This window comes from Cyclopterus lumpus, chromosome 23 (assembly GCF_009769545.1).
Source record: "Cyclopterus lumpus isolate fCycLum1 chromosome 23, fCycLum1.pri, whole genome shotgun sequence".
NCBI classification, from domain to species: Eukaryota; Metazoa; Chordata; class Actinopteri; order Perciformes; family Cyclopteridae; genus Cyclopterus; species Cyclopterus lumpus.
In genome coordinates, this window is record NC_046988.1 from 13,876,813 (window position 1) to 13,901,507 (window position 24,695).

Below are 24,695 nucleotides of genomic sequence, written 5' to 3' on the forward strand. Positions count from 1 at the left end.
ATTTGAAATAACAAGCAAATCTCAATAACCTTTTGGAACCAGCATGTCAATCGTTAGTAAACATATAGTGAAAAACAAAACACACCTGAATTCACTCGCTCTTTATTATTAAAAATAACATCTGTTTGAAAAGCTCCTGTCGAGAGGGGGCATCTGGGATGTATTTATTATTGCTCCGGCAGGCGAGAATGAGGATATTTCATACATCACCTGTGTGTAATGATTCACGCCACATTCACTTATATTCACTGTGTAATATTCACACGGGGTGGGGGAAGGGGGAGGGGGAGGGGGGGTCTGACTCTAAAGCCACTGGAGCGGTGATGAAAAGTGTAGAGAAAAATTCTACTTGTCATTCTTCATATAACACCAAATCAGAATTAGGTCTCTTCCCATTTTGCTCGATTCTGGCTCGATTCCCAACCGCGTGGAGATTTCTCTCACTTTACGTTCCCGTCGTCCTCCGAACAAATAGAGACGCTGTTTAATTACCGCGGACGATTTAATCAGGTGCACGCTAACCTGGATTGATTTTGGGCTTGAGCCTGAATTAATCTGGCCCCGCCTGCTTTTGACTCTTTCAAAGAAGCTCGAAAGGTCCTTTGCGTTTGCTCGGGTTCCACGTTCTCCGACTGTCATATTTCATCAACGCTGAGGAACCCGAGGAAACGTGCGTCGCTCTGAGTTAAAGACTGTTACGCTGTTTGGGTAATTGCATTTTTGGGTAAGCCCGTCATTCATATTCTTTTCCATGCCACAATAATTACGTTTTAAATGCAGACGAACGATGCGACTCATTTATTTGTGAGCTTTTCGGGGCATTTTTACCCTTTATTTCTGGTAAAATCATATTTTCCTGGATGCATTATACTTCCTATATAACCCACGTAATCAATAAGAACGTAATCGCCATTTGTGTCAATGTTGACGTGTTTTTAATTGCACGATATTTTAATAACTGAAACGATGCACAAATAAAGGCTCTGTGTTCGGTCCTCGAGGCGCCGTTCATCCATCAGGACTCACGGCGCCGCGGCAACAAATTGGATCGTTGGAGCGTTTAGAGAATTAAAAGTTGTTCTGTGGGACGTCGTGAGACTCTCGAACCCGCACGACGACAACGCCAACGCCTTCTTTCATCTTCATCCTTTTTCTTCTTCTTCTTCTGCTCATTCCTCTTCTTCGTCTAGCTCTTCTTCTTCTTGTTCTTCTAGTTGTTGTTCTTCTTCTTCTGCTCATTCCTCTTGTTCTTGTTCTTCTAGTTCTTCTTCTTCTTGTTCTTCCTCTTACGCTTTCTCTTCCTCCTCTTCCTCTTCTTCTTCTTCCTCCCCCTTCTCTTCTTCCTCTTCTTCTCCTTCCTCCTCCTTCTTCTTGTTCTTCCTCTTCTTCTTCTGCTCATTCCTCTTCTTCTAGTTCTTCTCCTTCTTCCTCTTCCGCTTTCTCTTCCTCCTCCTCCTCCTCCTCCTCCTCCTTCTTCTTCTTCTTCTTCTTCTTCTTCTTCTTCTTCTTCTTCTTCTTCTTCTTCTTCTTCTTCCTACAGACTGATCAATGGCCGCCTCTAACACCAAAATACAATAACCAGGGTTATCTGAGGGATTTGTTCTATTAGTGCCAGCTGTGGTACGTTTCTCGAGGCTCTCTCGCTCTGCTAGTGTGTGTGTGTGTGTGTGTGTGTGTGTGTGTGTGTGTGTGTGTGTGTGTGTGTGTGTGTGTTTTCGCAGAGAGAGTGCGTTATGTAAAGCCTCCGCCTCATCAGGGTGTGCGTGGGGGGGTTGGGGGGTTGGGGGGGGGGGGGGGGGGGGGGGGGTGTCAGCAACAGGAGTGTAAGATGCATCCTACTGGAGCAAAGATGTGAAACCTTAAGAGTGAAATATAAATGCCCCGTGCTCCAGCTGATGGTCTCACACTATTTGTTTCCACTTGCAGCGCAGCAACAATGTGTTGTGTGGTTAGACGTGTACAGTACAGACGACTGCAGCCGGAATTGAACTTGCAACACCGCATGCCAATTGTAAAAAAATAAATAAATAATAGAAAAAAGGTCTTTCTTTGGTCACATTTGAGAAAATAGTGGATTTATTCTGAAACGGAGAGAATCGGTGCCTAATTAAAAGGAGGTGCCTGTCTGCTGCTTCCACCCATGCGGCAATTCTGGGGGAATTTACTGTGTGTTTTTGAGAATAATGAGGTGAGGAACTGGCAGCCTACAGCGACTTTAAAGCAGCTTTTAGTTTCTCACCGAGGCTCCCTGACCTCAATAAGGAAAACAACTCAAGAAGTAAAGAGGGTCTGTGTTTCTGGAGCCTCTCTTTGTTTTAGGGCATCTACTGTGGACCGCGAGTATCCACGACATGTAACTGAGGTTTTATTTATTTTATTTAATTTCCGTTCTTCACTAACCTGCCGATGATTATCTTCGACGAATCGTTGGGTCGATAAAATGTCAGAAAGTTGTGAAAAAAAGTGCAAAGTGACATCCTCTAATTGTTTAAGTGTGTGACAAACAGTCCAAAACCCAAATTTAATAGAATTTATAATGGTAGAGAACAAAGAAAAGCTGGAGCTAGATGATTTTTGGCACTTTTGTCTGAAAAAATGACCACAACAAAACAGTCCAAAACCCAAAGATATTGGATTTGACATAGAATGGAATTCCTTTATTGTCATTGCGACATTAAGGAGCAGAATAACATCATATTCTCTAAATATAAGTTGGAAAGTTCCAAGTTGGAACGAGGGAACCTCTGGCATTAATGTAAACACTGACTTCCATACTGGGTAAAGTTATCCCAAACAATAATGAGGTTGGCTTCATATTCCTGCTTCCATCTCCAACAAAAAGCCACATCCTCGGCTGCCAGGTTGCATATTCACGGATCCTCTGTACATGTCGAGTCCTAACCCAGTGGAGGAGGTCAGATCAGTGCTTCCTGGCTGGAAGTTTGACTCTCTATTTGCATTCGGCCACCAAAGTGCTCTGAGAAGGGGGGTAGAAAAACCCATCGGAGGAGAGCCGCTGTGTACGGACGGCTGGTCCTCCAGCTGACCCGGCTCCCTAATTGGACGGTGTTACATAAGCCGGAGAAGCTCTCGGAGAAGCAGGGTGCACAGGGTGCGGAGGATGCATAGGGTGCAGAGGATGCACAGGGTGCATAGGGTGCAGAGAATGCACAGGGTGCATAGGATGCACAGGGTGCGGAGGATGCACATGGTGCACAGGGTGCAGAGGATGCAGAGAATGCACAGGGTGCATAGGGTGCATGGGATGCACAGGGTGCATAGGGTGCAGAGAATGGTGCATAGGGTGCAGAGAATGCACAGGGTGCATAGGGTGCAGAGGATGCACAGGGTGCATAGGGTGCAGATGATGCACAGGGTGCAGAGAATGCACAGGGTGCATAGGGTGCAGATGATGCACAGGGTGCATAGGGTGCAGATGATGCACAGGGTGCAGAGGATGCACAGGGTGCATAGGGTGCAGATGATGCACAGGGTGCACAGGGTGCGGAGCGACGTACAGGCTGATTTCAGGGATAGATTGGAGGTCTCTGACGAGGTGGAAATCAGCTGACGATGCAATAGCGTCCCCTCTGTTGTTTTCAAGCGTCGAGCCTGATTGCATCCGACTTTTTTAATTGCCGGCAGCGATTCCCTTCGGGCGGGCAGCGGACGCCCGTGCCGACGCCGACAGCTTCCAGCTGCATTCTCGCTTCCCGGCAACGTTTTGCAGAGAGAGACCCACACAGTAGCTTTTTCTTAAAGTGCGTAGCGCCGCTCGCTCGTCTCAATGTCGTCTTTGAATCCCCCGGTTCATTAGTTTCACCGGGACAACGACCAGAAGCCTTGCGGCGACAGCCGGCTCCGAGCGCGGTGCATCCCCTGCTTCCTGTTCCGTCGATTAAGGAGCTATAAGGGGAGCCATCACGGGGCTTCTTTTAGAACGAGGGAGTGTGCTTTGTGGGCTGGAAAGTTTCTGGAGCTTAGCATTAGGTCGTTTGAGAAGTCTATCGTTGAGTTTGTTCAAATTGGTATGTGTTAAAACGTGGTTTCCTTTATGTTTATATCATAATAAGTGCAAAAAAACAACTGAAAAAAGACTTTCTAAGCAGGGTTTGAGTGTGTAGTGTTCTGCAGCATCGGACTAAATATGGTCGATTGTACGTATGCTCCCACAATGCAACACTCAAGGGAAATGGAAGAGGAGGAGGGGGGGGGGGGGGGGGGGGGGGGTGGAAAGAAAAATAAAGAGAGAGAGCTCCATAAATATCTTGGAAAAACAAACAAACAAGAAGAAGTATAATCTTAAACAAGTGGAAACCCACATTATTCCCGTATAACTATTCATAGCTGGTGCACCGCATAAAAAAACGAAGTTGCCACCGAGTCCCGTCGTCCTGGCGATAACGTGCTTAATCGCCCGCTTCATTCCCACGAGGAGAAATCACCAGCTATGAGCAGGAAATGACAATGACTTGTGTTTTTTTTCTCCAAAATATCCGCTGCTGTTATTTACTCGCTTTTATTTACACTTAAACTGGCGGGCTTTGAAAAAATGTTAAAGCCTGAGAAAGTTTTTTGGGCAAAGCTGCTGCTGTAGTGCAGGTGTTGAGGTGGGAGGGGGGGGGGGGTAAGAGGCTTTTTAGGCTTTATTCTGTTGTGAGAAATATATATTTTTAGAAAGTGCTCCGAGGGATAATGACTCAGCCTTTTAAAAAAGTTCAATTACTCCCTGAGCTTTTTACTTCAGGATGAAACGACTTAATCCACTTTGAAGTCGTCTCCAGTCGCTGTAAAATCAGCTGCGTGACGATATCGTGAATAAATAACAACAAAAGAAAGCAGCCTGAAGGATCACAAAGTACAGATCGAGATCAGGATTAAAAAAAAGGTAACGGATCGTGTTTTTAATTCTTTTTTGTTATCCGTGTTTACAATCCCTGGCTGCGGTCCAACATGCTTCACTTGGTCGTGACTTTTTCCCGATGTCAGTAAATAACAACAAAAGATGGCGGCTGCAGCATCCCGGTCGTGTCAAGGAGAAAAAGCGAGGGGGCCCTGGAAATGAAGGGTATAGTCTGGCTGCGCAGTGAAAAAAGGGGGAGATTATCTCGATTGTTCCGTTCAGCCGCCCCTGATTCACTTTTAAATCAAACCATTTATTTTCGCAGCCTCGTCGGCGCACACCTCCGGCATGGAAAGTCTTTCTCAAGGTGTCGAACGCCAGAACGGGCGGAGCATCGGACACCACGGCCCGGCCTTTTAGGAGGGGGGGGGGGGGGGTATTCCACAATAGAAAGCACGGAGCTCATTTATTAGAGGTCTGCTTCTCGTGGAATAAAAGTGAATGAAATAGGTCATCAAAAACTCTCTTTTTCATCTTGCGGCTACAATAATAAAACGGGGGGAAAATACAATAATGGAAGGCCGTTCAGTGCCAGAGGGCGCCTTTATTAATACGAGAAAGCAAACAAACCGACCTTGATGAGCTTGAATGAAGCCCCCCCCCCCCCCATCCCCCCTCGTCCAATCTCAGAACAACCTGAACCAATCAACCTAATGCACGTCGATAGTTGAAAAGCACTTCAGCCAAAACAAAAGACAAATGCAAGAAGAAGATGGACTAATTCATTCTATATTTCATGGTCAAACCCAAATGAACTCGAGCTCCCGAAAAAGAAACAAACAACTGCGATGCCATTTTTTTTTACATGTCAAGGGTGAACAGGCCCTGTTTACCGGCTAGGTTTTTGGACTTTTAATAGCTCTTCGTATTTCATCAATGTCAAAAAATATATAACGTAACATTACCGGCTTCTGATTCCCTCCCAAACATAAAATGGCTAATCTGAACCTTCGTGTCAGTCAAAGTGAAGTGAAGTCGAGTGAAATAACCAAATAGTCCCGTGAGCGACATTCAAAGGATACGTTTGACTACGATGACGACAGCGATAGCAGTTAGCTTAGCACAAACACTGCTAACATAATAAGATGAATAGAGTATAACTAGTCTGGGCCATAACTTGGTAGTTCTGGTGCATTTCAGGCTGTTTCCTTCTGCTTTTAGTCTTTGTGCTAAGCTAACTGCTAGCTTGTGTAAATACCCCGGCAGGAAAGCAAAAAATGTCTAACTAAGGGTTAGGGTTAGCTAAAACTACTGCTTTTTACACACATTATTGTCAAACTATAACTAAATATCTCTGCAAATGTAGGAAGCTTGTCTTGCGGAAAGAATCTGAACAAATATTTGTATTTCGTTTGTTTGGTCCCCTTTTTTTTTTCACAACTTTCCTGAGAAACAAAATCTTCTTGAAGGTAATTAGGGGGAGAATAAAAGTGGCAGTAACTGTTCTCACGTACTCTGCTCATGCTGTACCTGCTTCTATTATTTATTTATTTTAAACATATTAATAGCACTCATTACTTTCATATTTAGTGATTAAGTATGGTCATTATTTTTCAAATCTTGACAGTCTGGGTAATTAATGGGGAATGCATAGCCGAGCAGACACACTCACTTAGGTGGACATATCTAATGGAGACAAGACATATTATTATAACGGCTACCTTTCCGTATATATATATATACACACACACATATATATATGTATATGCTAATCAACCCAGCTATTCGAGAGGCGGCGTTCCAATCTTCCTGAAAAAAGGAGCCATGAAATCAATCTTTATTCCCTTCGGCTTCGCTGCATGTCACGTTTCTAAATCGTGTTCGTACCAATTGAAAAGCTCTTTCATGTTGATAAAAACCAAAAGAGACACTGCATCTGCCCGTGAACATGATCACAGGTGAGGGCTTCGGGTCAAACACGAGTGAGCCTCCGCCAGAGGGGAGCGCAGTACGAAAGGGTCTAATAATAATAACGGCGGAAAAACAATAACGGCGTTGTGAGGGAGGGGAATCTCCCTCCAGACGTGTCATATTAGATGCGATACAAATGCGGCGCGTACCGTTTGCCGCTGTTGTTGTTAAAAGCAATTCTGTTCACCGCGGCCCGGCGTCGGTCCGACAGGGTTCCCAGCGCCGAGATGCTGAACCACTTCGGGACGATGAGATCTCACTTCACCGCCATGAGCGTGAAGAGTAAATATCGAAACCCTCCTGTCTACTAAAATACAAAAAAAACTTGTTGTTTTCTTGCAGAATGCTATTTGTTAAAGATTCCCAATACATCAGGCAAAATACAAAAAAAGGTGGTAATGTGTACAGAAAGGTGGTAATGTGTACAGAAAGAAAGGTGGTAATGTGTACAGAAAGGTGGTAATGTGTACAAGAAAGAAAGGTGGTAATGTGGTAATGTGGTAATGTGTACAGAAAGGTGGTAATGTGTACAGAAAGGTGGTAATGTGTACAGAAAGGTGGTAATGTGTACAAGAAAGAAAGGTGGTAATGTGTACAGAAAGGTGGTAATGTGTACAAGAAAGAAAGGTGGTAATGTGTACAGAAAGGTGGTAATGTGGTAATGTGTACAGAAAGGTGGTAATGTGTACAGAAAGGTGGTAATGTGTACAAGAAAGAAAGGTGGTAATGTGTACAAGAAAGAAAGGTGGTAATGTGTACAAGAAAGAAAGGTGGTAATGTGTACAGAAAGGTGGTAATGTGTACAAGAAAGAAAGGTGGTAATGTGTACAAGAAAGAAAGGTGGTAATGTGTACAAGAAAGAAAGGTGGTAATGTGTACAAGAAAGAAAGGTGGTAATGTGTACAGAAAGAAAGGTGGTAATGTGTACAGAAAGGTGGTAATGTGTACAAGAAAGAAAGGTGGTAATGTGTACAGAAAGGTGGTAATGTGTACAAGAAAGAAAGGTGGTAATGTGTACAAGAAAGGTGGTAATGTGTACAGAAAGGTGGTAATGTGTACAAGAAAGGTGGTAATGTGTACAAGAAAGAAATGTGGTAATGTGTACAAGAAAGAAAGGTGGTAATGTGTACAGAAAGGTGGTAATGTGTACAGAAAGAAAGGTGGTAATGTGTACAGAAAGGTGGTAATGTGTACAAGAAAGAAAGGTGGTAATGTGTACAAGAAAGAAAGGTGGTAATGTGTACAGAAAGAAAGGTGGTAATGTGTACAGAAAGGTGGTAATGTGTACAAGAAAGAAAGGTGGTAATGTGTACAGAAAGGTGGTAATGTGTACAAGAAAGAAAGGTGGTAATGTGTACAAGAAAGGTGGTAATGTGTACAGAAAGGTGGTAATGTGTACAAGAAAGGTGGTAATGTGTACAAGAAAGAAATGTGGTAATGTGTACAAGAAAGAAAGGTGGTAATGTGTACAGAAAGGTGGTAATGTGTACAGAAAGAAAGGTGGTAATGTGTACAGAAAGGTGGTAATGTGTACAAGAAAGAAAGGTGGTAATGTGTACAAGAAAGGTGGTAATGTGTACAAGAAAGAAAGGTGGTAATGTGTACAAGAAAGAAAGGTGGTAATGTGTACAAGAAAGGTGGTAATGTGTACAAGAAAGAAAGGTGGTAATGTGTACAAGAAAGGTGGTAATGTGTACAAGAAAGGTGGTAATGTGTACAAGAAAGAAAGGTGGTAATGTGTACAAGAAAGGTGGTAATGTGTACAGAAAGAAAGGTGGTAATGTGTACAAGAAAGAAAGGTGGTAATGTGTACAGAAAGAAAGGTGGTAATGTGTACAAGAAAGAAAGGTGGTAATGTGTACAAGAAAGGTGGTAATGTGTACACTTTTAGAACAGTTTTAAAAACAAGTTCTCAACAAAGGAGAGGGCAAATGTTAAATAACAGTAATAAATCCGCTCGTCCTGAGTGATGCTCCTGGATTGTGAAAAGAGGGGAAAGGAGAGAGTTATATGGGAATACTGCACATAGAAGATTTTGCACTTAGGCCATCGATATACTGGTATTGTATATATATATATATATATATATAAATATATATATATGCATTTTTTGCCGATAGGTCAAAAGAAAACGCATTATATTGCAATTTATATTATTAAATTGATATGGCGATTAACTGGTGAATGCAGGTCCATTATTCACTTTTAGCTCTGGTTTTGGTCTCCACCGACTCCTCCCGCCGCTAAACGCTTCACTTTTATTTCCCATCAGCTTGTCACCTGTCAACCTTTTTCTGCCGAGCTGGCAGTTTACAGTGGATTTATTAAAAAAATGCCTGCTGCAGCTGGAAAAACCACGCTGATGAGCGCGCTGGGACCGAACCGAAAGGAGTGAAGTCGTGTGCTGAACAAGCAAAAGCTGCTGGAAAAGATGCTGAAATGCTACGAAGCAACAGGAAGTGAATGGGTCCGTCGCTACATATAGGAGTACATAGCGATGTGATTCGTTGGTAATACGCAATAAACAAATATATTATCACAGCTTTAAGTCAAGTTATGTGTCAACGTTGAAAGTAAATACAGTAAACCCCAATAACGGAACGTTAGATTAGCCGGAAAAATACATCCGCCATTGTTGTGTTTATAATAGTTTTCCACATATTCATTGCAGGACGGTGTCGGCCTCCATTCGCTTCAGTTACGGGTTGAACCTCATAAACATAACCTGAAGATCATCACACCATAAATCATCGGCGCGTTTCCCAGGTTTCATTTCCACCTCTCGTTTTAAAAGGAAAACAACTTGACACACTTCTCCTCTCCCTCCCGGTAACACGGTCGGGTGTGGGTAGTGAAGTGGTCCCCACGTTGGCCTACGATGCTTCACTGCACTTCTGCAGAGCCAGGTAACTAGGCAACAGCCCTGCCGGTCGGCGGAGGTGTTTTTTTTTGTTTTGTTTTTTTTGCAGAGGATGCTGCGGGGAGACTGTGACTTTTGAGATCCTCCAATTGCGTCACCCTCATCCTCCTTGTGAGGTGCTCGACGCGACCGGGTTACTTTAAAAAAAAAGAAAAGCCATGTCCATATATATTTAGTTCTCGTGAAGAAGAACTCTCTATTCCGCTCCCTGCCGCCGCATCGTAAATCTACCGGTCTTGTCGTTTTCTTTCTTGGCCGTCCCTGAACTCCCACCTCGACTCCCACGGGCTGCCTGCCCGTATGGTGCGCCGAGGGATTTTGTGCCCAGAACTGGGTCACGCAGGTCGCCAGGCTTACCTTGATATGTTTCAACTTCTCTTTGATTAGCGATGTAAATGCACAAGATTAGGAAGCGTTACGGCGACGCTATTGAATATGCAGATAGGGGCTTCTGACGGCATAAAGAGTTTGTTTGAATAAATAATATGCTTTTTTTGTGTCCACTGGGGATTATTTACCATATGATGATTGCACAGTAGGCGTAGTGTGCTCACCTTTTATATTTACCTCTGCTGGTACACACAGTGCGAGCTATGTGTTGTTTTCCCCACAGCTATGCTGTCAGGGAGGGACCATCCATCTGTTTGTTTCTTACTTTTTAATCATAACTTAAGGGCGTGATTCATATCACCACAATGTTGTAGCGTTCACTGATTAGCTCAAGGGGGGGTGGGGGGGGGGGGGGGGGGGGGGGCGTCACAACTACAGGTCAGAGTTATGAATTTTAATAAGCAGTCAGTCTGCCCACACGCACACTGAAATAACTGTGAGATTTCATGCACATACACATCTGTCCTTACTCTGCAGATTCGCCTCCTGGATCCTCAGTGTATTCAACGTGGTGTTGAGTTTCTCGCCGAAGAGGCAATTTTATTGTTAATAATGCGTCACATCGTCGGCGTATCGACAAGCCGGCTTTTTTTTAAAATGTTGCTCATCTTGTGTGTGCTCCATCGTCGTGTTTGGGGTTGTTTTATTTTGTTCCGAAGGTGCGCACCCCCTGAGTTCCTGGGATTGTCTCCATGTTTTATTCATACGGGAGTTTGTGTAAACCAGGCTGCCGGCGTCGGGGTCGGCTCTTCCTCTTCCTGTGGCCGGCGCCCGGAGCTGGAAATGGGAGCGGGTGGGTCGGTTTTTTGATCCGAGACCAACAGCTCGTGAGGATTCACAGTCGGCCCACCTGACAATCTCAGCGAGGAGTCCTGAGACTGAAAAATAGACTCTCCATGATATATTTGTGCAGCTTCAAAAAGCTCCAGAGTTCTGCCTCAAAGATGCACCGACAAACACACTTTGAGCTCGTTTGGCCTCGAGTTGTCCAGAGAGAGAGAGAGAGAGAGGTTTGATTTGATTCTGTTTTATAAAAGTTTGACTAAAAGAAACAGTGTTGACTTCAGGTTTCACTGCAGAGTGCTGTTTGGATTACAGCCGAAATAGATTTGGGTAATTTAAGCAAATTCGTGGCATTTGGAGTAGAGCTGATTGTAATTTGGTCTGATTAGTTCTGTGTGTTTTTTAAAAAAGGAAAGAAATCTTTTGGAGATTTAAACCTTTAATGCCTTCACACTGCTTCTATTTATCTGAGCATAAGTTACGAAATTACCGTCATGCTGTGTTAAAGAAGACTTAAAACTAGAGATTAAGATCAAAAACTCAAGTTTACAACCTTTAGTCATTTTCCATATGACTTCCATACAATTGGACTTCTTTTTCGCAACCAGAAGAGTCGCCCCCTGCTGGTCAGTAGAGAGAATGCATGTGTGGAACGATATATATATATATATATATGGGGTCCTCGGTGTCCACAGCTGTCTGGTTGGTGATGAAATCGAGGCGTGACACAGCGAGATGCATCAATCGGTCCAGAGCAGGGTTTCAATCTCTTTCGATGGTACGTGACTAAATAAATGAAAATATTACACCGAAATCACATTTTGCCCAGCTGTCTTTGCTCATGCGGCAACGCTCCCCATCGTAGAAAAACGGCGTTGAAGCCCAGAGACGAAGGCAAATTAAGTCACGGTGCCCCATTTTCTTGATTGTTTCCTCTTTTGTTCAATTTGGAGATTCCTCGGTTGACGGCCGCCGCACCTGCCGCCGCTGTGCGCTAATAATAATCGGACGTTCCTGCACAGTAATCGTCTCATTTTGTAGCGACGCCAGCGAGCTAATCCGGGGCTGATGGCAGCAGGGCGCCGAGGGGAGGCGGAGGATCGGAGCGCCGCGCTTCCATTTTTTATTTCTTTACCGTGCGGCGTAGAGCTTCCGAGGCACCCGAAGGCTCCTTCCTACCTGACGCCTCCATTAAAAAGTTGACAGCGAAGGTCAGAGGTGACACGTCAGCCTTTCTGTGGGCTGTAAAGGCGCAGCTGATAGCGTGCCGTGTCACCCACGTCCCCTTCCCCCCCCCCCCCCGGGCGGCACAGCGGTGACAGTAAGTGCCAGACGGAGACGGTGCCCCGATGTGACACCCGCTGGTGCTCCGACCCGGGTTCTTGGGTGGCCCCTGGCCCTCTCCACGAGTCAGCACCAGCCGTCACCGTCTGCTGTCAGCGGAGTGCACGCCATGACAGGCGAGCCGGCTCGTTGTTTGCTTTCCGGGTCCTCGAGCCTGGAATCTCGCCGCACAGTCACGATGCAGCCGTGTGCACCGCAGATAACAAAAGAGCATCCCGGTGACGGGCTCGGTGCGGTGATCCCCGACCTTCTCAGCTTGGCACCCCCCCCCCCTTGAATCACAGGCTGCCACCACTAAGCATGGAAATGCATTGATTTGTTTTTATAATCTTAAGGAGGGCAGTTATCCAGTTCCTCACAAGAAGAAAAAAAAGCAAAGAGTAGAGCAAAATCTGGAGAAATAAATACATTATTTGGTGCAGAAGAAATATTTGTTCTGCTTTTCTATCATGTTAATTATTCGGTCTTACAGTTATATAATATAATTATATAATTCTTATTATATATCGGTTTTATTTGAATATTATAAATCTTACATATTTGGACACATAACGTACATTCTTTTACAGCATAGTCCGCAGGCCGGAAAAAAGCCAAAACACAAGCTGAAAGACTTAAAGTTGATAAACGACGCAGATTTAATGCAGAAATGACATTTTTTCACAGTTCCTTGAGTCACGAAAAAACTAGACTTTCTTTTTTTTTTTTTTTTTTTTCCTCAGCAAAGAAATTCTTTGTTGTTATCTCATAAGAGCAACCTGATCGTCTCTCTGACAACACCTGGAGCATCCAGGAGGCTCCTTCGCCTTCGGGAGGGAGCGGACCATGTAACTTGACTCCCCCCCCCCCCCCCCCCCCCCCCGGCTTCAAGGCTTCGTCAGAGCCCGACACTAAGCTCCTCGTCTCCCCTTCTTCCGCCACCCATCGAGGATTTATCTCCTTCCTAGCAGACCGCGAGCGCCACGTCGACGCTGCAAAGTCACGCAAGGGCATCTGTCAGAGGAGTGAAGCGGCAGTCGGGTTTCAAAGCACGCGATTCTCGCCAAATAATTTTTTCCTCTCGGCTTTCTATGCTAATCTGACATGTGATACACACAAGCGTGGGGGGTGAGGGGGGTGAGGGGGGCTCACTAAACTCCCAAAACTGTCCCGGAGGCCCTCTCTCATACGGGGAGAGCATGCTCAGCTGATTTGCCTCCAAGGAGAGGTTGTAAAGGGGGATGGACCAGACACACTGCGGCCTTCCTGAGGCGTAATTACTCAGCCTCCGTGTGTCTCGTCTCACTCCGGTCTCACTCCGGTCTCACTCCGGTGGTAAAAGGGTTTTCAGGGGGGGGGAGTGCGGTGAGAGAGAGTGACCCCGGGAAGTTGAACTCGCTTGCCGCTCCGCTACAGCGAGTTCAACTTGTTGTTGTTGTTGTTGTTGTTTCCGATAACTTGCAGAAAGTTGACTTTAAAAGTGAGAATCTGCGGCTTCACATCAATAAATGAGCGCGCTGCTGCTGCAGAGATGTTCCCTCAAGGCGTCTTATGAAAGTGTTGTTATTTGCTGCTGTAAACACAGATTCTTTCCTTGAGAATAATGTGTCGTTCGAGGCACTTCATCGAGCCTTTTCGATTGCCTCCCGATGGCTCTCAACATGGCAGCGGCTCGCGGCGCTAACGGTACAAACTACGCCTAGCTAACGGTGTTTATTTGTTTCTGCACCTTTTCTTTGACACTTGTCTTGTATTTTTGTCGACTTTTGAGTCGCTGAAGCTTTCGGTTACAGTAAAAAACAACACAAAGGTTGAGATTCTTGGTTAAATAAACTGTAAAAAAAAAATGTTTGTGTTCATTAATATCTACTAAATAAATAATAGTAACCTTTACGGAATATTTTGAATTACATTGAGCTGAATGTCGTTTATTTATTAATTACATTTTACTTTATTTTGTTTGAATAAAAGCAACTGTGAATAGACTTTAATTATATTTTTGTCAAGATGCAGGAAATATATGAATTTTACTCATTTGGAGGTCGTTGTTTTTTTACAAATTTATTTATTGATGGAAATTGGTGGTATACAGAAAGTAGATTGGGAGGCATTAATGGTACAATCTCCATGTTTGGTCGTTGTTTTTAATCAACTATTGAAACATTAACAAAAGGCAGGATGGGACATTTTTTAAAGATTGTTTTCATCTTTTTTTTTTGTCATTGACTCACAGAAAAAAAACAGCAAGCAGAGAAAAGTTTATAACGTGCAGTAAATATATTAATATATAACCAACAACAACATTCTTCCTGCACTCGGTTTGCTTTTAACCTCCTCAGTACGACTCTTTTTACAGACTTAAGAAGGAAAATGATCCAGACGTTCAATTTCCTTCTAAATGTATCCAGCAAAAGGAAAACGAGTTGCATGTAAAGGTTTATATGGCGAGAGCAGACTTCAGTGAAGGAGCTAAATTAGTTGGCTAGCAGGAGATTTGATAGCCGAGCAGGAATTCCAATCATGGATAATTGTTTTGTTGGTAATGTGAAATACCACAACAACAATGAGCACTTAGCAACAAATATATTGCACAATATTTTTGTTTAAACATTCATGGACATTAAACCCGTTCTTTCCAGCCGTGCAGACATCTGCCTCGTTGGAACGGCGTTTAGTTCTGGCTTCGCGCTCGCCGGACGTGGCCGTGTTTGTGGCCCTGAAAAAAAAAAAGCTTTTTTTTGTGGCCTTCTGCTTGCGCCCACGGAGCAGCTGTCCGCACACCACCTGCCTCTTATGTCGATGAAACTTATTTTTCTTTATTTCTCATGCATTGACTGCTTCTAGACTTCGATCGCAGGTGTTGTTGGAAAACCCACGTTTTTCTGCAGCATCCCGTTTTTTTAATATTTTCTTTGTGAGTTGGTCCCAAGCTTCAAGGAGAGAACATTACTCACGTTCCCCCTCGTGACTTCAGGGTTCCCCGCAGCACCTCTCAGCGATGCACCCTGAGGTGTCAGCCGGTACCGAGTAGCGATCCAGTGTTTAATTAATAAGCTGTTTGGCCTCAGTGTGTGTGGAGACGACTGCGATCATTCTTTTAAATGACAACGTCATGCTTGACTTGAAACGATGCTTTCCTAATTTTGTAAAAACTAAAAAGTTACAAATAAATACGGAGATATAAATATACTGAAATGTTATTTATTAAGATACTGGTTTCCAATACCCGTGGTCACACAAATGTAACTTTCCCACACACGAATATTAAATCTGATGGTTTATTTGATTCACTTATTTTTTTAGTTTCTTCACATTTAGATGCAAAACTGCACACGAGATGTTAATGTGCTTGCTTTTATTTGTATGCTGACGATGATTCATTGACGATTAGTTACATTATTTATCAGACGAAGAAGGCTGATTGCCCTCCAGATGGGTCATAAAAACATTTCATTTTTAATCTGGCGGTAAAAACGGTTCACTGTGTGTCGTGGACCTATTTATATTTCACGTGTGTGTGTGTGTGTGTGTGTGTGTGTGTGTGTGTGTGTGTGTGTGTGTGTGTGTGTGTCAGACGTGATTGGACCTGCTGTCAGCTGTGCCTCTTCCTCCTCAGGTGTCTCTTCGTAGGTAGGAAGCTGTTTGAAATCCGTGTCTCCGAGACAGTAATTGTGGTAAATGATGGAGGTTCGTATTCCTGCTCCTCCGTCTGGCGTCGCCCCAAAAATAAACACAGACTCCCCGTTTTCCAGCGTTTCTCAAAACAGTTTGTTTCGATGAAAGTCATTCTCACGTCTCTTACGTCCTTGACTGCAGACTGGAGACACCTGTAGATCTGACGTGTGTGTGTGTGTGTGTGTGTGTGTGTGTGTGTGTGTGTGTGTGTGTCATCCAGTTCACCAGTTAATCTCTTTTACACAAGACATTTTAAAATGTCACAATCGTAGATAAACAAGGGGCTTAATGACGGCTGAAGAAGGCCTTTTTTTGGGGGGGTTTTCGTCTCCAAAATGTCAACAAGTGGTCCATCAACAACATCCCAGAATCCCACAGCGACGTCTCCAACGTGTTTGTTTTGTCTTAATAAACAAATAAAGACCACGATATTCAATTTGCACAAACAGGGAAGAGAAATTCTTGCTTGTTGATTGAATAATATATTTATTAACAAATCTTTTTCAGGGGCAGTTGTTTTTGTAGCGTTGGCACATTATTTATATCAGAAAACATTTTAGTTCCGATGATCTTTTCGTCCTCTACGTAGAGGTCGCGTAGAGGTCACGCGCCGTGGGCGAGCTCCACTCTGGGTTTCTCTGCAAAGTACGTGGCTTATCTGTTATCTTTATACTCGCGTTTATGTTCTTTATGTCCAAATCTCATGTTTGTTAAATGTAGTAACTAACAGGAAGGATGGCCAGAAGTCTGTAGACGCGACCGAGGTTATAAAATATAAATCCCACATCAATACAGTGATTATTTTACTAATATTGGCAGAAAAAGTAGTTCCCCTCCAGTGGAAACCGCCCACTACAAAATAAGATCAAATAAGCATTTATTTCAACGAGCTTTTGGTTATTCATACGTTTCAAAGTGCAGAGAAACTGTGTTTCGTGGGTGTAATGAAAGAGAATTTTTTTTTTTTTTTTAAGGGATTAATGAGCCTCATATGATATTTTCCCCCCACATCAAATATGAGGTCCTTAACAAACACCAGAGGGGCGCACGCGGCGCGTGGGCATATGACGACCATCTGGGCCGAGCCCGGGGGACGCCGTGACCGGGCCCGGCGGGGTCGCGTTAAGCCCCTCGCCGGCGAGCGGGCGGTGACAGACGGCCGACTGTTAATAATGCTGAAGCAGTGGAGGCTCATGGGAAAACGTCGACGTGAGAAGAGCAACAGCCTGGCTGTCAAGGCAGAAAAAGCCTCTCATCTCACTTGCTGCTGCACACACACACACACACACACACACACACACACACACACACACACATATTCACTTTCTCTTCCCAGAAACACCCAGGTTTCCTCAGAGAGATGTCAGGAGCCTGACATCAGAAGGAAGCTGGAAGTTTTTTTGCCGTTTTCCATGATGGCTGTTTGTGGCTCCGCGCCTCCGTTCACCCGGGAGCGCTCGTTTATACCAAGGTCGTACGGAGGTCATTTGACCGCTCTCCTCCTTTGGAGCGTCCAGGTGTAAACAGAGTACGCGGGGGAGCGTGTGAACAATGCTGCTTACAGTTGCTTGTCTACACATACAGATGCGGCCACACAGGATTTCCCCTTTTCCTGCCCCCCCCCCCCCCCCCCCCCCCCCCACCCTCCCCTCTCCATCCCCCCTCCTCCTTTCCAGGCTTGTGTAGATTCAGCTGGACGCACTCCCTTTAATTCAATTGCAGAGTGCCACCATGAGATGGTGCTTCCTTCACGAAAACACATAAACCAACTGGAGAAACATGTTTCGGCCACGGTCCCCTCAGCCGTTATTATTTACACATTTATAACGGCATAAAACCTGAGTTTAAGTCGTGCAATGTAACTAAGTACAGTACTTTCTGAGGTTCTTTAATGCAATTACATTTATTTAGCATTTACAAAAATCAATAATTTGCTTATAATTTGCCTTTAATAGACAATAGATTTCATGTGTACACAATCACTAGTATTTCGTTCTCCGTCCCGTTTTGCAAAGCTTTTGATTTTCCAGATGCACAATGACATTTTTTTGTCAGTCGACTCTTTTTTTTGGGGTCGCTGGAGCTGGTCACCGTCCTCCAGGCCGGAGAGAGAGGACGCGAGTCCTCCAAAAAGAAGATAAAAGATGAAAACACGACCTCCTGGCCCCTCGGTCTCTTTCCTGCGCTCACAGCTTCACACATCAATCACTTTCCTTCTTCTTCTTCTTCTTCTTTTGTTGTCGTTGTTTGTTTGACATCCTCTCTGCATGCTTCAGGTCCATCGTAGTTCGTCCCCATTGTTCTCTCACCCTCTCTTGATCCTCTCTGTCGTGCCCTCTCGTTCTTCCCTCGTGGGATCGGCGCTCTCCGGCTCTGCCGCGGACGCGTTGCAGTCATCGCGAGGCCGGGCCGCCGGGCTCCGGGCCGCCGGGCTCCGGGCCCGTCACAGCTGCGTAACCTCAGCCGCTTCACAACCGTACGCGACTGGCCGCTCTCCCCCCGCGGCACAGTGACCTGTGATCGCGCCGCGTGGTCGCGTCAGCCACGTCGCCAACCTTAACATCAAGACTAAGTCATATCGCCCCCAAATATAGAGCTGCCAGTCCACATCGGCACGGATGCTTTTGACTCGCGTCGTGGCTATTTTCTCTGTTCAAAGCGGATTTTCAGGCCTTTTTGGTTAAAATATCAAAAATATATTGTTTTTTTTCCTACCAGGACGATACGGTTCATCAATAGTCATCACGACAACCTTTTATAACCTGGGGCTGTTTTCATAATTCAGCATTTCTTCGGTGTAAAGACACAAAATGAAGAGATTGTGGATCCCGTTTAGCAACAGCTCTGTTGGTGAAGTAAATAATGCAAGAAAGAAAGAAAAGTCGTTTATTTAAATGTGTTAAATGTGGCGTCTAGGGACGATCTTAATGCGTCCTTCCTTCAACAAAAAGCCCATAAACAATGACGTGCAAAAAAATGTCAAAGGAATAAAAAGTTAGTGAAGTTAAATGTAATTAAAAATGTAATTAAATAAGGTGAAATAAGAAAGAAATCTTGCCGCTAGATCGCTGTAATCGATTTCGAAGCGAACGATCTGCAAGACGATCAAACCACCGGTTCACGGTCTTCTCCCCAGAAACCTGCACCAGCGTAAAGGTGTTCCTCCCTTCATGCAGCGTTCTCACACGGGAACACCTTCGCCGGTTCCAGGTGGAACCGAAAAAGCGATCAGAGCAAAAGGAATTAACGAGCTGCTCGTCCCACACACAGGTGTTATCAATCCTCTGCTTGATTAGACCTGCAGTCAGGCTCAGGTTGTGAATCACCTGATGAGAGGAGCGCTAATCAGGCGTAGGTGAACGCACCTGCGTGGGCGGACCGTCGCCCCGCGAGGTCCTTCGGGTCCCGCGGCCCGAAGGTTTGCGACTCGTTGATACGAACGCGGAGGCCTGGCCTCGCCGTACGAGCTAATGAAACACGCATTTGATGGAAAAATAGTGTGGAAAACTTAAGGTTAATCGTTCTCGCGGGCTTCAGCACCTTTTGAGAATATACTTTATACTTCTGCCGACGAGCTGCGGCGGAGAAAGCAGAACACGGTGTCCGTCCCTCGGTAGTTTGGGTTACGGTGGTTTTGTTTTCTTCTGCATTGCAGACTGTTCTTTTATGAAGACAGTCGTGTAGCTGGGCTGGTAGAGGTCGACAGAGGGTCATGCAGAAAAATGCTGAAGACTCTCAAAACAGAAATAAAGGACGAGCTGTTATTGTTAGCGCTGCGCAACATAATCTATAAAAGCCTATTAAGGGATGCCGTTATCGAGGAAATCATGTCATTATCAGCGCATTTGTTTCATTCCATATTCATTTTTTGCGAGGTCGACAAAAAACATTATAATTACAATCAATTTGTGACATCTTCAATGAACGTGCACCGTACTTTTTATTTGCTGTTGATGAAATGACCTCTAATCCGCCAGGTGGTTATTACATATGTCGTCTCCAGGCCTCCGTAGCTGCAGAGGATGTGAACCACATGTATTCCTACACATTTAATAGAAGTTATTGGTTGCTCGTTATCCTTTGGAAAGCGTGTCCCTCTTTTCTGTCTGGTGCCTGATTGCTCTCAATCCACCTCTTTACACCTGGTGTACCTGGAAAGAAACAGGCACATTTCTGCAGGGACAAGCTTGTAACCATGAAATATATTTATGTGCTATATATATATATATATATATGATGTATTAAATCTGTCGTTGCAGTTCATTAAACCCCAACGACGGTGAGCTCATTTTGGGATGTTCTCCATATGAAACCGTTGTCTTTGATTCGATGACATGCAGAGGACCCTTGATTAAAGGTGGACCTGATGTTTACAGTAGAGGTGGACCAGCTGAGAGCAGCAATAAATTGGTTTTATTTGATCAAATTGGTCATTTTGGTCTCAATAACATCTCATTATCAGATTTTCTTTTAATCAAAATATTGTCCGGCGATGTTTAAAACCGATGTTACACCATCCAATCGAATGTAAATATTGTATTTGTCGTGTTACAGACAGTAGCATGTGCCTCAGAAGATGCAGCCTGGACTGTCGGCGACTTAAATTAAAAGGAGTTTTCTCCGGTTCCTTTTTTTATTGTTGTTTTGTTGGATAGAAACGGTAACAAACTGTACGTGGTGCTGGTTCCAAGCTGCAAAGGTGCAGATTTATTGTTTTTAGGCTTCATGCATATTGCACCTCTATACGTGTGGTCCCCTTGCACCTGAGGGACCTTTAAGTGTTCCCCTGAATATTGATTCAGACGTTAATCTAACATCTGTGTCACGCTGAAGAAAGAGGTTATTTTTCTCTGTAGGTGTTTATTCTTTATTTATCCAATCAATGGCAGTTTTTTTGTCTCTGTTTTCTGGTGCAAAAAGATTTGACTCCTGAAGAAGTGGACAACGTTTCAGCTCTTTATTTCTTTAGTTATCTGCTCATCAAATTAAAAGTATTGTTTAGTAGCTGACGGCTGAACTTCTTCATGCCGATGCACCATTTAAAGTTGGACTGTAATATTCTGATATAATATTACGATGTGCTAAAGAGAGTTTTTACTTAAAAAGATGCACAATGAGGTTTGTGTGTTTATAATATGGCCGACCGACAACACAGTGGTGTCGCTCGAGGGCACGAAGAATGGTGTGGATTTAATTCGATGCGCATACTTTTGGTTTGAAAAGTTTTTCACATTCAACAACAATATAAAAGTCACAGGGACAGTTTTCCTGTCAAATTATCACTTTTACTTATAAAACTTTAGGAACAATTGGCCGATACCGTTGTACTTTAATACTGGTGTACTTTACATCGTTATATCTTATCGTACTTCTTCCACCGCTGATCACAGCTCATGGGAAGACGTTTATCTCAATTATTTCCGGGATAAAATTAACATCCGTCGTGATGGGCCTAATTAAGGCTTAATTGCTCCTTGCAGTGAGGTTGTGAAAATGTACCTTTTTTGCAGCAGGTCCAGAAACACGTGCACCTTTTTTAAATATGTTTCTTTTCCCCCGACATCTGAATGAGAATAACAGGAATCTGGTTCCTGAGACTCGCGTTCCTCTCTTCTGATCTCCAGTGAGCTTCGGTTCATAATAACCTGAAAAGCACCTTTTATTTTCTTTCAGGCGCGAGAACGTTAAGAGCTGCTCTCAAACATAATTGAGGCGCTCTCCCCGACAATGTGCGTGTATCGTGTTACGCCACGCTCATAAGGGCAACCGACCAAACTGAGCATTTATTATTATTATTATTATTATTATTATTATTATTATGTACAGGTGCTCCTCGGTGATGATTGCGGCCGCGATGTCACCGTGAGCTCACACACAGAGGGAGAGACATCACTTAGAAGCAAAGCTGGTAAAAGACGGAGATGATGAACATCAAACTTTGGATGCATCAATTTAAAGGTCGTCGACCTTCCCGATCACAAGAGGGTTATTTACTCACCACGCACCTGTTTTATGGATCGTTTTAGTCAGATCGTGTTCCTCCTCCGCCGACGTTGTACCCTCATAACTGGGCCTGACTCTCGTGCCCGATAGCCAGAAATGTGTCTTTTTATTTGACTAATTTAATTATTCCAGGCTCCAGATTTACGGAGCCCCCTGAAGCACAAGGGGGGGGGGGAATTTCATCTGTTATCTCCCGCGTGCACAATTTATCACCTTGTCCACACGAGTTATGTTTCTCTTTGAGTTATTTATTTTATTTATTAAATTTGAGACATCTAATTCTTCTATAAATATTTTCCCAGTTGTCGGGGGACATAAATTACGCACAAGAAGGTTTTATGGGGAGACGATTGTAACTTGACAAATTGACATCATTATGAGACATAAAAACTCAGACGGCTTCTCTCTTAAAGTTAGCAAACGTTATATATTAAGCTGGTCGTACGCGACCGTGTGAGACTGTGGCAGCAACACACGCAATACGATCGATTGAGCACTTAATTAAACTATTTATATCTATATCTATAACTATCTTTTATTTTAACCCTAAGTGCATCCTTACAAAATATCCTTAAATAGCAGAGTCATGAAGGCGAAAGACATATATATATATATATATATATATATATATATATATATATATATATATATATATATATATTATATGTAATAAACGGAGCACTTATGAATTAAACATTTAATTTGTGAGAGAAGGACTGTGTTTGTTAGTGATTAAAAAGTGACATTGTCTCACTTTAATATGTACAATTTAGTACTGAATTACTTTCTTCTGTGAAGTTATTTATTGCAATCTACGTCGTGGCAGCTTGGTTCATTTTGGGATTATTAATTTTCTTTGCATTTTGTGAACATTCATCTAAAGGAAGTAGATTCTAAAACCAACTCTGCTGTTTCCTGCACATGATTCCTGCTGATTGCAGTCCAATTTCTCTGTATGACATTGAGCAGAAAAAAACTCTGCGCGCATTTGTATATTAATTTCTGGTAAATTACTGTATCTTCTTCCCACAAGATAACAACTCTTGTTAGCGTACCATAGTTTCTTTACACAGGATTAAAGAAATAAAATAAATAATAAATAAATCACCTGTTGGGACTTTGTGGTCTCCGCGCTCTGCATTCAGAGATAATGTGTGTCCCCCATATGGTGGAGCCTGATACTGTGGATGCGTACAGGATGGGCGAGGCCGTAGAGGTTCTGGAGAGCTGCCGGTCATCTCGGGAGCCTCACATTTAAAATGCATCACGAATCAGATCCTTGCGTCGCTCCATTGTTTCTCTCCTCCCCGCGTCCACTCGTTCTCCAGCCGCTGTGGGCTTCCTGCAAACAGCTGGGTGGTGCATCTGAGTCGTGCATCTGGGTGGTGCATCTGGGTGGTGCATCTGGGTGGTGCATCTGAGTCATGCATCTGCGTGGTGCATCTGATTCATGCATCTGCGTGGTGCATCTGCGTGGTGCATCTGGGTGGTGCATCTGATTCGTGCATCTGGGTGGTGCATCTGGGTGGTGCATCTGATTCGTGCATCTGCGTGGTGCATCTGATTCGTGCATCTGCGTGGTGCATCTGAGTCGTGCATCTGCGGCTGACATTTGCAGTCCCCCAGTTGGCTTTCCGGGGTCCGTTATATCATTTTTGGCCCGTTTCACTGCTAATGTGGTCTGAGTCCCGAGTACATTCATTCATTATTGATGAGAGAGTAAATGTCTCTCTGGTACACTGGATGCAGCAATTACCCAACTGAATCCCCCCCCCCCCCTCCCCCCCCCCCCCCCCCCCGATGATGAGATGCTCTTTTTGTTGGGTGGCTGGTCATCCATGTGGATGTGGCTCCGGGGGCTTAAAACTCAAGCAGCAATTTTTTATTTATTTGTTTGGCTTTTTCTTACAGTAAAAACAACAACAACAACAAAAAAGACAGAAAAAAAGAAATGTTGATCTTTTCCAGCTCAGGAAATCACTGGCGCTGTTAGGCAGCAGCCGCCTGTTGCCGTGGCAACCGGCTGTTAATATTCCGGCCGAGTTTTTTTTCTTCTTTTCTCTCACGGACGAAAGGAGTGAGTGAGAGAGAGAGAGCGCCACTTTTCTCACCACGGAAAAATCGATCGGGCATTCCTGCAGAAAATGAGGGAGTCAAGCCGTGTGTGTGTGTGGGGGTGGGGGTGGGGGGGCTGGCTGCAGTACCATGACCTTATTGACCTTGATTTGTCCTTCTCTGGACCAGAAGAGGCTCACACACACACACACACACACACACACACACTGGTAGAGCAGAGGTGTACAGCTTACCCCTCTCTATTTCAAAAGTCTTCTTGCGATATAAAAAGCGACAGAATCCACCTCAAACATTTGAATCCAGCTTGTGGCCCTCTGCCGCATCTCATCCCCTCCTCCCCCCCCCTTTTCTCTCGGAGGCTGCGCTATCTAATAAAAGTCCCAAAAAAAAGTCCCAAAATAACCTTCATGAATTTATAAAAGAGAAACTTCAGTAAAGTCAGCAGCAGAGGTGTAGAGAGAGAGAGGGAGAGAGAGAGAGAGAGAGAGAGAGAGAGGCTTGATGCATCACACCTGTACCAGGGACAGAAAGCCCTTACAGGACTATTCTTTTTTTACTAATCTATAAATGTGTTGACCCTCTTGTTTCAACTAGCTGGAGTTTATAATGTCAAGGTGTCCCATTAAACCAGCAGTATCTACTCTCCATTATGAGGCTGAACACACGTCTGTTTCCTTGAGCTCCTGGAAGATCTCCGATTGGTTCTCCGGG

At 44.1% G+C, this 24,695-nt stretch overlaps 1 protein-coding gene across 4 annotated transcripts in view; it reads left to right on the forward strand.

The window, feature by feature from the left end:
• The window catches only part of LOC117726010 (ankyrin repeat and BTB/POZ domain-containing protein BTBD11-A), a 117,623-nt gene that overhangs the window by 47,818 nt on the left and 45,110 nt on the right, over window positions 1-24,695 (forward strand). The window contains exon 1 of one of the 4 annotated variants that reach the window (XM_034525981.1): window positions 9,619-9,720. The exons of the other annotated variants lie outside the window; for them this stretch is intronic. Within the exon in view, the coding sequence (XP_034381872.1) occupies window positions 9,693-9,720 (28 nt within the window). The 5' untranslated portion in view covers window positions 9,619-9,692. Of the gene's footprint in view, window positions 1-9,618; window positions 9,721-24,695 lie in introns of those variants that run through there. 4 annotated transcript variants of the gene reach the window in all.